This window comes from Megalopta genalis, chromosome 1 (assembly GCF_051020955.1).
Source record: "Megalopta genalis isolate 19385.01 chromosome 1, iyMegGena1_principal, whole genome shotgun sequence".
Taxonomy (NCBI): Eukaryota; Metazoa; Arthropoda; class Insecta; order Hymenoptera; family Halictidae; genus Megalopta; species Megalopta genalis.
Window position 1 is genome coordinate 17,623,771 of NC_135013.1, and position 12,949 is coordinate 17,636,719.

At 44.8% G+C, this 12,949-nt stretch overlaps 1 protein-coding gene across 4 annotated transcripts in view; it reads left to right on the top strand.

Moving 5' to 3' along the window:
• The window catches only part of fw (CUB and Sushi multiple domains furrowed), a 45,584-nt gene that overhangs the window by 15,113 nt on the left and 17,522 nt on the right, over positions 1–12,949 (top strand). For all 4 annotated transcript variants that reach the window (XM_076522543.1, XM_076522544.1, XM_033474749.2 and 1 more), the window contains 3 exons: positions 7,952–8,069; positions 9,970–10,028; positions 11,852–12,061. In XM_076522543.1, coding sequence (XP_076378658.1) covers positions 7,981–8,069; positions 9,970–10,028; positions 11,852–12,061 — 358 coding nt within the window. In that variant the 5' untranslated portion in view covers positions 7,952–7,980. The remainder of the gene's footprint in view (positions 1–7,951; positions 8,070–9,969; positions 10,029–11,851; positions 12,062–12,949) is intronic.

The window sequence follows — 12,949 nt, forward strand, 5'->3', positions numbered from 1 at the left end:
AAGATAGTCGAATATTGTAATATTACACGCACATCGACTTTTTTTATCTTTCTTTTCGAATTCCCATTTCAGAATAAACACTATTATCAGTAAAAATATTTATTTATACTTTTAAAACATAAATAATAACAATACTAGTATTTATAAAATTAATCAAAATTTTCTTTTGTGTGATATATTTCGAAACAAGGTGCAGCACATAACCCAACATTGCAACTATTACACATGTTACGACTCACTTTTCTTTTCCTTTTTCCTTTGCTATCTCTTTTAGCACAACACACAGCGCAATATCTTGTGGGCGATTCTTTTTTTGGTGTTGGTGAAACATTGATGTGGTGGAATTTTGATATACTGCGCTTTTGTTCCATGGAAAAAGGCTATATTTTATTCTTAAATAAATAAGTGTTATAGCCCGTGTTAAATGATAAATATCACACAATAAAACGATTTTTTTTCTTTGCTTTCACATTCTTATTTTCAATTCTCGATTATATTCGAGTGTGAAAAATTATAGCAGCATAAAATACAACGCCGCTCGAATTATCTCGAGTGATTCTAAGTTTCGCGATTATTTGAACTTAGCCTTCTCCATACGAATCGGTGAATTCGCCCGTACGATGGAAGAGTATAAAGGAGCATACGTCATTCCTTCAAAACCTGATACGGTCCCGTGACAATCGCGTCGGGCAGAATATCGCGGCGCGCTGTGTCAATTTATTATAGCGCCTACCATAAACTGACTTCCCGGTTCGCGCCGGGAACGATTATTGCAGAAAATTCGGCCCGGACGGTCGCGCGCGGCCGACCCTCGGCCGTGGATCGACTCCAAATTGCTCGCCCTCTAATTAACTTCCTGACTGTTCCCCGAAACGGTTCCGTACCGCGAGCGCGAGGCGAGCCATTTTCAGGGGGAAAAAAATCACGCCGACAAGAAAGTCGAGTAATTATTGTTTCGCGTCGCTGAAAGCGCGCACAATGGAAAAAGATTACCGCGACGTGCAATTACATGGAACAAGGGGGGGAACGGGGAGACCGACGAGGACCCCGGGAATCAACGATTCGGCTTTTCTCGAAACGAACGAATCGAACGAGGATACAGAAAAATGGCGATAAACCAAGAACTGTACCGTGACACGCTTCCCCGGTAGCAGTCCCGACCCAACACGAAGTAGCTCCATGTCGTACCGTTATTTCGGCTTTAAAGTTTTGTAACCGCGTGACCCAGACCCACGTAGCGATCAGCGAATGCCAAAGACTCGAGGCTAAAGCCTAGCAGCGTACGCACACACACACGTGCGAGCGCGTTCATGCGGCGACTCTTAACCGTGGAATTCCTCTTAACCGAGGAGGACACTTTAGAGAGTTCCGGAGTAAAAGCCGTGCTATCTTTTCGCGGAGTAATCGCGGCGAGGCAAGTGCGATTACTCTTTTGCCTTTGTGTCCGTTCGATGCACGCTTTCGTGCTGGTTCAGAGCTTGGAGCCCTGTGCAATCGTACTGGGAACCGGGAATTACGATTACGGTAATTTCTCCCTAATTCGCGCTCAGATTGCGCGAAAAAGTGGACAGTTTGAGGAGAGGAGGTACGATTGTTCGACGCTTGCGTCTCGTTTTTATAGTTTAACAGCTAACTATCGCTAACTATAAACCGATCGTTAAATATAAAAAAAGATATAGTAATGTTTCTCTAATTCGCGCTCAGATTGTCCAGAAAAATGGACAATTTGGGAAGAGGAGATACGATTATTCGAGCCTTGCAGCTCGTTTTTATAATTGTTGACAACTCGTTACTATAAAAATGAACCACAAGGATCGAATAATCGTATCTTCTCTTGACATAACCATGACATAATCTTGATTTAACCTTGACATAATCTTGCGTCTCGTTTTTATAGCTGTTGACAATCGCTAACTGTGAAAAATGTACAGTAATATCTCTCTAATTGACGCTCGGATTATCCACGAAAATGGACAATTTGTAAAGAGGAGATACGATCATTCGAGTCTTGCAGCTCGTTTTTATAATTGTTGACAACTCGTTACTATAAAAACGAACCAAATTTGGCACAAATGAAGGAGTGATCGCCGAAACGGAGGCCTATTTTGAGAACAAAGACAAATCGTTTTACAAAAACGGCAACCAAAAGTTAGAGGAGCGTTGGAATGAATGTATCGCTCTTGAAGAAAAGTATGTTGACGAATAAAGTCGAATTTCTAAAAAAAATTTGTTTTTCTTAGCTAGACGGGAGACTTAGTGTATTGGGTTGGCAACTAAGTAATTGCCGATTTCAGTTATAGATTTCTCTCACTCTCATTTTTATGATATCCGCAAATGTTATATTGTAAAATTATTATTATTATTATTATGTTATTTTTTATTATCCGCGAATGTTAGCAACTGGACAAATTGAATGCAGCGGTCAAGGAAAAGCGACCAGAATTGGTCAATCGTAAAGGTGTCATTTTCCAGCAGGACAATGCTAGGCCGCACACGTCTTTGTCCACTCGGCAAAAATTCATGGATATTGGTTGGGAATCGATGTTACACCCACCATATAGCCCCGATCTCGCGCCATCGGATCACCACTTATTTCGATCCCTGGACAACTCCCTTCGTGGTAAAACTTTTAATGACGATGACGCTGTAAAATCTCACTTAACTCAGTTTTTGGCCGAAAAGGATCAGACTTTCTACGAGCGTGGAATTTTCAAGTTGTCGGAGAGATGGCAAAAGGTCGTCGAACAAAATGGAAAATACATTACAGATTAAACTTCGTTCCAAGTAAAAAAAAATTTTTTATTTCATTGCACAAATCGGCAATTACTTAGTTGTCAACCCAATAGTACCCATTGTACTACAGTAATACAAGTATTGCCGCAAATTGGAGGACGGATGGTACAGTCAAGTTGAAAGTCCGCCGTCTCTCGTTGCGCGCAATTAGAACCGCGATTATTAAATGCAAGGTGAAACCATATATTAATGAAATCTTCCGCGGAGATCGGAGCCGGGAAAGAATCGAAAGAGCCGAGCGGAGAGGCGCAGCACGCGCGGCGAACGCGTTTACTGCGCTAGGTTTAATTAACCCGTTCACACGAAACGGTAACTCGGTGTCCCACGAGAAACGGGGTCTTCCCCAAGAGTTCGAACAGTCTAAAGAGACAACGGATGGCTTTCACCCCGAGCGGCGCGGCGCGCAGGTGATTCAACGCGCGCAGACTCTTCCTATTTAAATGAACGGTGCGCGCTCTCTTTCTTTCTCACGCTTGCTCTCCGTCGTTCTCCTTCTCTCCCCTCGTATAGCGGTCTCGAATCGAATTAGCGTCGCGATCTCGTCTCTCGGTCGACGAGGGAACGCGAACAAGGATCGTCGTTTTAAGTGCCTCGCAATCGACTCGAAAAATCAAAGGACATCTGGCCGCGATCGGCCTTGAAGCACCACCGGAAACGGTATTCCTCGAGCCGAGAGACTGCCACGCTCCTCTAATCATGCCAGAGATTTTATCGCCTTCTCCCGGGTCCCTCCCGACAAGTTTCACGAGGCTCGGACCATTATCGTTGCCTACTTCCATCCTGATGGACACCTCGGCCGTTTCTACAATCGCCGGCGTATCGACGGTGGTAAACAACCGCGTGTAAACCAGTCGAGAGGATCAAAAGTTGACCTTCTTTTCGGACTTTTTCTCGTTCTACTATGTCGAGTCATCGATAACTTCCGATGCAGCCACCACGAGTTTCACCGGAACGAACGAGCTTTTGCTCTCGCTAAATATTGGGTTGGCAACTAAGTAATTGCCGATTAGTTCAATGGAATAACAAATTTCTTTTTACTTGGAACGAAGTTTAAGCTGTAATGTATTTTCCATTTTGTTCGACGACCTTTTGCCATCTCTCCGACAACTTGAAAATTCCACGCTCGTAGAAAGTCTGATCCTTTTCGGCCAAAAACTGAGTTAAGTGAGATTTTACAGCGTCATCGTCATTAAAAGTTTTACCACGAAGGGAGCTGTCCAGGGATCGAAATAAGTGGTAATCCGATGGCGCGAGATCGGGACTATATGGTGGGTGTAACATCGGTTCCCAACCAATATCCATCAATTTTTACCGAGTGGACAAAGACGTGTGCGGCCTAGCATTGTCCTGCTGGAAAATGACACCTTTACGATCGACCAATTCTGATCGCTTTTCCTTGACCGCTGCATTCAATTTGTCCAGCTGCTAACATTCACGGATAATAAAAAATAACATAATAATAATAATAATAATAATTTTATAATATAACATTTACGGATATCATAAAAATGGGAGTGGGAGACATTTATAACTGAAATCGACAATTACTTAGTTGCCAACCCAATAGTTACCGATTGTCAACAACTATAAAAACGAGCCGCGAGACTCGAGTAATCGTATCTCCTTTTTCTAAATTGTCCATTTTTGTGCGCAATCTGAGCGTCAATTAAGGAGAATTTAATGCACCCCTTTTATACGATTTCGACTGAAACTTCGTATTATTGATCGATTCCCGAAACTGTAGAATATTTTACATGATAATTAGTAACTATATTATGTATTCTGCGTACTCGTGAATCAGTATTAAATTGAAATCTGCGAGATGCGATGGAGTAACAATCTCGTTAAAATTTAATCTAAATCTCCGTTTCGTTTGACACCTTTACGATTGACCAATTCTGGTCGCTTTTCCTTGATCGCTGCATTCAATTTGTCCAGCTGCTAACATTCACGGATAATAAAAAATAACATAATAATAATAATAATAATTTTATAATATAACATTTACGGATATCATAAAAATGGGAGTGAGAGACATCTATAACTGAAATCGGCAATTACTTAGTTGCCAACCCAATAGTCAAGAGTTCAAAATAATTAAAATTAGAAAACGAAAAGCTAAATAAAAAGGACCAAATAAACGTCCGACAAAGAGGCGGAAGTTATTTATGGCTCGACCTAATAATTATTCCTTAACCAGTTGTTAGCTGTGACGCCTTCTTTTCAGAGCGCGCACCTATACGTGTCGCGAGAAACAAGCGACGACGAACATACTCGTCAATCACAGAGTAAGCGACGCTGTTAAAATATTGGATCGAAAGGACGGATTTTATTTGATAAAATTAACAATTTTATTACTAATATCTACTTAATCATTTAACCTTGACATATACTATATACATAATAAACGTAAAACGCAGGAAAATCAAATACTAGATTCATAATGACACTTTGCACGTCGAACATCAATATCGTGAATTATTCATATAATTAGTCATGTTTTTTATTCGTTTATTTTATTCTGACCTGGCCCCCAAATATTCTAAACATCTTGAAATTTCAGAGTATGTTTTTCTTTTCACTAAAATTTTACAAATTAAATAGCCAGTGGTCACTACTTTCTACGCACGACGAGTATACTCGTCATAACACAAAATATTAGGTCTGAGAAAAAGTTCGTGGAGTTTTTCCGATCGATGTCGTCAATTGTTAATAACTCACGAACAACTTATTGCAACGATACCACTAAACGCTTCATTTAAAGGTGACACATTGAACGTAATGTTGAGCGTATAAACATCGTGACGGTGCAGTTGTTGCGAAAGTTGTTGGCGTTTGAAAATGGAGAGAAATAACGAGAAATTTCGCTATATTTTACAATATGGTTACGATAAAGGGAAGAACGCTGCGCAGGCTTGTGAACAAATTCGTGCTGTGTATGGTGAAGGTGCATTATCAAAATCAGCTGCGCGGAAATGGTTCGCTCGCTTTCGTTCTGGTAATTTTGATGTGAAAGACGAGTCACGCTCTGGTCGTCCAGTTACTGAAAAAGCTAATGAAATTGTTGAAAAAGTCCAGCAAGATAAGCATATTAGCAGCGTCGATGTTGGTATAGAGCTAGGCATTGACCACAAAACTGTTTCGAACCGTTTACACGAAACTGGATACAAACGAAAGCTGGATGTTTGGGTTCCTCGTGAGTTGAGCGCGGAAAACATGACGAATCGAATCAACATCCGTGACATGCTGCTGAAACGTAATGAAATCGCGCCATTTCTGAAACGTGTCATGACCGGTGATAAAAAATGGATCGCGTACGACAATCGGAAGCGCCAAAGATCGTGGACAAACGATGGTGAGCCGTCACAAGCGTTCGCGAAGCCAGGATCGACGCTAAAAAAGGTGATGCTGTGTGTGGGGTGAGACTGGAAGGGTATCGTCCACCATGAGGTACTTCCAGTTGGTCAGACGATTAATTCTCGTCTCTACCGTGAACAACTGGAGAGATTACGCCACGCAATTGAAAAAAACGGCCCGAATTGCATAATAGGAAAGGTGTTGTCTTTCATCGCGACAACGCCCGACCACATATTTCTTTGACGACCCGTCAAAAATTGCGAGAGTTTGGTTGGGAAATTTTGATGCACCCACCGTATAGTCCAGACAGAGCACCCTCTAACTATCACTTGTTCCGATCTCCGCAGAACTCTCTCGATGGAATTAAACTAGCTTCAAAAGAAGCCTGCGAAAAACCACTTGATTCAGTGTTCTTAACCAGAAACTACAGAAGTTCTTCACCGATGGCATCGTGATTTTACCCGAAAAATGGCGAAACATTGTCGATAATAATGGAGCATATTTGGCTGAAATAAATTCATTTTCACAATACAAGAAATCCAGTTGAGTTTTACTAACGAAACGCCACGAACTTTTTCCCAGACCCAATACATACCGCCACTTCTCCATGACGAGTATACTCGTCGAACACAGCTAACTGGTTAACACGTTCCGTGCCGAGCTTTTTTTACTCGAATCTTCACACTTTGATATTTTACTAAAACTTGATGTATTACGTGCAATTATTAATTCTCGTACACATAACAACGTAACAAAAACTTATCAACGACCATTCTTGCGGTGGAAATTGATTCTTCGGTTCTAAATTTCTTGTAAACAATTTGTTCAGTTCACTAAGTAAACATGCAAGCGTGTACCATCGATGGTACACGTGGCACGGAACGTGTTAATCGTTGCTACAGGCAGACATTTTGCCATTTTATTCGGAACAGTAACGTTCCCGCGGACGTTTCGTCCTCCGTATACGGTCGTCGATTTCCAGCTGGCTTTTCACCCGGAGAAAAAGTTTCGCGGAGGATCGCGGTTTCCCTCCCAGAAAACCCTCGACGTCATTATGGATATCGTATACGCGACCCACTAAGTTCGATCCTTTCGCGGACGATAGAAAATCCGCGGTGCGCGACTAATTTCTAGAGCCGGGAGCCGCGAATAATGGCGGGCTCGTGGGACTTTGCCCAAGGTTTCTCTCGATCCGATGTCGCGTGCGTCTATTGTTCGATTTACTTTTACCGCGGGTCTCTACGGGCGAAAGAATCGCGGTACTCACGGAAAAGACAAACGCGCCCTTGACACGTTGTCGCCAATTAACGGTCCGCCGCGACGCCTTGCGCAACGAGAATCGCGAAAACTCGAGTGGGAACGCGAGGAAAACGGTGCCGATCGCGGCCAGCCGGTCGACGAACGCCATTATCGATAGTATCGCGGCGACTTGGCGACGGCCGCTTTCAAATTTGGATAATTGTCCCGGTTTCGCTGGTCGCTTAATTGCCGGGCAGACCGGCGTTTCCAGGAATCCCGGCAGAGAACTCGCTGCGCGAGAGTCGTAAAACTTCTTTGTCGGAAGGACTTTTTTCCGCGAGACCCGGCGGAAATCGTCGAGAAATCGGCGTTTCGATTCGATAGTCGGAAAGAACGTGGCTCGCGGTTAACGGCGTCGGAGAAATGGGAACCGTGGTGTTCGACTGGCTGTTAGCGGGCCATTAAGAGAACACCGCAACGATCCGTCGGTTAATGAATCCGCGGCTCGCGACGTCGCTTCCAAGGCGACACGAACTGAGACACGTAATTTTCTTGAATGCAGGACTGAAGTGCGGTCATCCGGCGGTGCCGATGAACGCCAAGGTGTCGTTGGCCGACGATGCTCTGGAGATCGGCGCCGTGGCGACGTACACGTGCGACACCGGCTACGAATTATTCGGGTAAGTCTAATTGGCTCGAAAACGCTTGCTGACACGAACCGAGTGTCCGCTGGCAATTTGCAGGACGCCACCGAGTCCTCCGTTAATTCGATCATCGCGAACCGTTACTCGCGAAACCGCTAAACAGCCGCGGATCCGCGAAGCGAGTCGCGCGAGAAACGACGACTCCGACGACGCCGGAATTAACCCTTTAAGCTCTATGAACCCATATATGCGTTTTCGCATAACCATTCGATTTTGATTATGAATCCATATACGCGTTTTCGCATAATCATTCGATTTTTGCTATGAATCCATAAACGCGTTTTCGCATAACCACTCGATTTTGGTTTGAAAACCAAGTGTATAGCAAACAACAATGCCTCGACGGGCGCAGTTGATAAAATCGATATGATTTTGAGTTCGCTTCGCTGCGTTCGAAAAAGCACAAAATGGTATAAAAAATATTTCTTCCACCTCTTAGAGCTCGCTATATACAGGATGTCCCGAAAATGTCTCGCAATCCGGAAATGGAGGTTCCTGAGGTCATTTGAAGCAACTTTTTCCTTTACGAAAATTTTCTCAGAGGCTTCGTTCATGAGTTATTAACATAAAACACTGACCAATAAGAGGCGAGCTCGGCAGCCGCGCGGCGGCCCAGCCAACAAGTGCACGGAGCCCAGTTCCGCTGATTGGCTCGGCAGTCTCGCGCCAAATGATCTCGCCTCTGATTGGTCACTGTTTTTCGTTAATAACTCGTAAACGAAGCCGCGGATTGCATTTTCGCTAAGGAAAAAGTTGCTTCGAATGACCTCAGGAATCCCCTACTTTCGGATTGCGAGACATTTTTGGGACACTCTGCATAATGCACATATTCTTTATAAAAAAGCTAATAATAAAACTGACACATTTGAAAAATTTCATCCGTTTCTCATAAAAGATATTTCGCGAGAATACCCACCGCATAGAGCAGAGGCTAAAGGAGGAAGAGTTCGTTCGAACGACTTTCCATTTCGGTTAACGGAGAGGCATTTCCCTGCATCCTGCGTAACTGAAGAAAATAAAAAACATTCTTCGCGACGCGGATGCGCTGTTCGCGCTAAAAATAATCGCAGAACCGACTCGCTTTGCGAATGCAAAAAATGTAACATTGGCTGATGTATCGAACCCTGCTTCGAGATTTACCACGCGATACAAAATTATTAAATTTTCAATTTAAAAGATATAATTTACTACTGTGTTATATCGTTCGTGTTATCGTTGCTCAATGAAATAAACGGTTATTAAGGCTTTCGAGGTCACCGCACAATTTATTTCAGTCACAATCGATATACCTCGCAATGAAAATTCAGTCTGCTCAACTTGCGCCCTTTCGTAAAAAGTACGCAGCCCACGGTAGGCTTCTTCGTACTGAGTGGGCTTAACGTCGGGCAACTCGGCGCTCAAAGGGTTAATTCGACCATCGCGAACCGTTACTCTCGAAATTGCTGAACGGCCGCGGATCCGCGAAGCGAGTCACGCGAGGAAACGACGACTCCGACGACTCCGCCGGAATTGAAACGGTCGCGGTCGAGGATCCTAGGCGTGGGTCTGAATCGATTTGCACGGTTCCAGCGATTCGTGCAACATTCGAAGGCGCCGGTTTTTGTTGTTCGAGGCACGCAGGAACGCGCGCGGCCGGTCTCCCGCAGTCGTGCGAGACGACGATGTTTCTCGCGGCACGACGCAGCAGTCGATCGCAGAACGTACTGCCATTACGGACTTTCTCCGTTTTCATGTAATTCGTATGATCGCGGGGGTATTTGCTCGCGCGTCCGCGTCCCGATCTCTCGTGGTCGCGCGTCGTTTGCAACGCTCGCAGCGTTCAACAGCGCGCGCGGAGGGTGTTCGACGAATCTGATCGAGGCAATTGGTTGTTCAGCAGCGGCAGCCTGACGTGCAACGCCCGGGGGAAATGGCAAGGAGACCTACCATTCTGCGGTAAGCATTCCGGCGAGGACGAAATCTTTTCGCGGCGCGCATAATTTCTCGACCGCGGCGGCCGCGGCGAGCACGGCCCGATCGCTCGTCTTCCTTGACAACCAGATCGCTCGCGCAGCTTTCTCCTCGAAGCTCGCAAACAGAGGAGACACGTCGCGGTCGGCCGGTGCATTCCGCGATCGAAGAAATTCAACCGACGGTGGTCCCGCTTAAAATGCGACGCTGTCCCCCTTTCCTGTCGCGCGACCGATGCGAAAGCGATGTTTCGCGACATGTACGTTGACCTTTCGCTCCGTGTCTCTCGCAAAACAGAACTTATTCGTAGTTCGTCGCGGCGGAAGGAAAAGTTTCACTTTTACTCCGGCAAAAATTCGGGCCGACGGCGCGACGCGCTTTGCCAGGTAAAACGCGTGTCGCGGACGCGTTACGCAACCCGAGGATCCCGCTCAGGCGACTCAGCCGTTCCGAGCCGAAACCGTTCCTGCAATCGCCCCGGCACCGCGGCACCGACGGAAATCATTTCGAACGAGCTGTCGCCGAGAATGCGGAAACCCGTGGAAGCCGGAAGATTCCGAAACCGCAAACTGTGTACGACACGGTGAAATCGGCTAGGACAGCGGCGGATAATCCTCTCTCTCTCTCTATCTCTCTCTCTCTCTCTCGCACGCGCTCTCTTTCTCGCTCTCCCTTTCTCTCTCGCTCTCTTTCTCATTCTCTCTCTCGTTCGCTCTTTCTCTCGCTCTCTCTCTCAATCTCTCTCTCGTTCGCTCTCTCTCTCAATCTCTCTCTCTTGCTCTCTCTCTCGCTCTCTCTCCCATACTCTCTCTCTCTCTCATTGTCTTTCTCTCGCTCTCATTCGCATTCTCTCTTGCTCACTCTCTCTCTCACAATCTCTCTCTTGCTCTCTCTCTCTCTCTCTTGCTCGCTCTCTCTTACAATCTCTCTCTCTCTCTTGCTCTCTCTCTCTCTCTCAATCTCTCTCTTGCTCTCTCTCTCTCTCTCTCTCTCCCAATCTCTCTCTTGCTCTCTCTCTCTGTCAATCTCTCTCTTGCTCTCTCTCTCTCTCAATCTCTCTCTCTTGCTCTCTCTCAATCTCTCTCTCTTGCTCGCTCTCTCTCACAATCTCTCTCTCTCTTGCTCTCTCTCTCTCTTTCAATCTCTCTCTTGCTCTCTCTCTCTCTCAATCTCTCTCTTGCTCTCTCTCTCTCTGTCAATCTCTCTCTTGCTCTCTCTCTCTCAATCTCTCTCTCTTGCTCTCTCTCTCTCTCAATCTCTCTCTTGCTCTCTCTCTCTCTCAATCTCTCTCTTGCTCTCTCTCTCTCTGTCAATCTCTCTCTTGCTCTCTCTCTCTCTCTCAATCTCTCTCTCTCTTGCTCTCTCTGTCTCTCAATCTCTCTCTCTTGCTCTCTCTCTCTCAATCTCTCTCTCCTACTCGCTCTCTGTCTCTCTCAATCTCTCTCTCTTACTCGCTCTCTCTCGCTGTCTCTCTCTCTCTCTCTCTCTCTCTCGCTGTCTCTCTCTCCCCCTCCCGCCTTTTCACTCTCTTTTGTTCTCTCTCGCTCTGTCTCGCTCTTTCTCATTCTCTCTCTCGTTTGCTCTCTCTCTCTCGCTCTCTCTCCCTCTCTATTACTAAACGCATCCTGTCGTTAATGGTCGTTTTGTTAGCCACAGCGTCTCGTAGCTGGCAACACCTTTCTTCGGCGTCGCTCGGTTCCGAACAATTTGCTTCGCGCCGCACCGGATCGGGCCATCGATCCTTTCTTTTTCCACGCTTCTCTGGGCTCCTGTGCAAGAAGACGTTAACGCCAGAAACTGTGCCACAGGTACGAACGTCGCTTTCCGGAAACCGACCAATCAATCGACCACCGTGCGAGGCGGGGACGCTAGCCACGGTAACGACGGCGACTCGAGCACCGAGCACGATGGAAAACGATGCACCGAGACGCAGAGCGAGCCCAGCCCGTGGTGGAAGGTCGACCTCCTCAAGTCCTACTCGGTAAAGGTCGTCAGAGTGACGACCAGGGGTTGTTGCGGTAAATTCGCCTTTTCGTTCTGCGCGACCTTCGCCCCCCAAGGTCCCGATGCGACTATCGATTAACGCGTCGAGCACCGCGTTCGACCTTTACTTTCAATCTGCGAGAGAACAAGGAATTGCTAAACGCGAAAGATACCAATGCGATAATTGAATGGGTTAGAATCACAGTGGCGTGAACATTTTTTTGAGAACGGTTTTACACTAAAGTGTTCGTACATCTTTTACGAACGCAATAATTACTTTATATTTATGATATTTAATGTTTAACTACTTTTTATATTTATAATATTTACTTTAGAACGCAATAATTTTTTTAAAACTGGCGACTTGAATTTTTTCTTAGATGATTAGTCTACCGGGCGATTACTAAAATGATTTTTTTTTTAATTTCGCTGTTGCTTGGAATGACAGAAAAAATAAAAACTCTCGTTTTTATCTGAGCTTGTAACGAAAATTTAAAAAATGCCTCTCGTAGATCTCGATAATCTTTTTTTTATATTTATAATATATTTACTTTAGAACGCAATAATTTTTTTTAAATCTGGCGACTTGAATTTTATTTTAGATGATTAGTCTACCGGGCGATTACTAAAATGATTTTTTTTTAATTTCGCTGTTACTTGGAATGACAGAAAAAATAAAAACTCTCGTTTTTTTATCCGAGCTTATAACGAAAGTTTAAAAAATGCCTCTCGTAGATCTCGATAACATGTATGCGAATTTAACATCTTATCGAAATCAGTTGACATTGTTATTAGTTATGACAAATTAAAGATGGCAAAAATCGCAGTTTTATCACGATTTTGATAGGCTCGGATAAAAAAAGTTAAAAGACGGAAGTTTCTTATTTTTTCTTGTCATCCCAAGTAATAGCAAAATTAAGAAA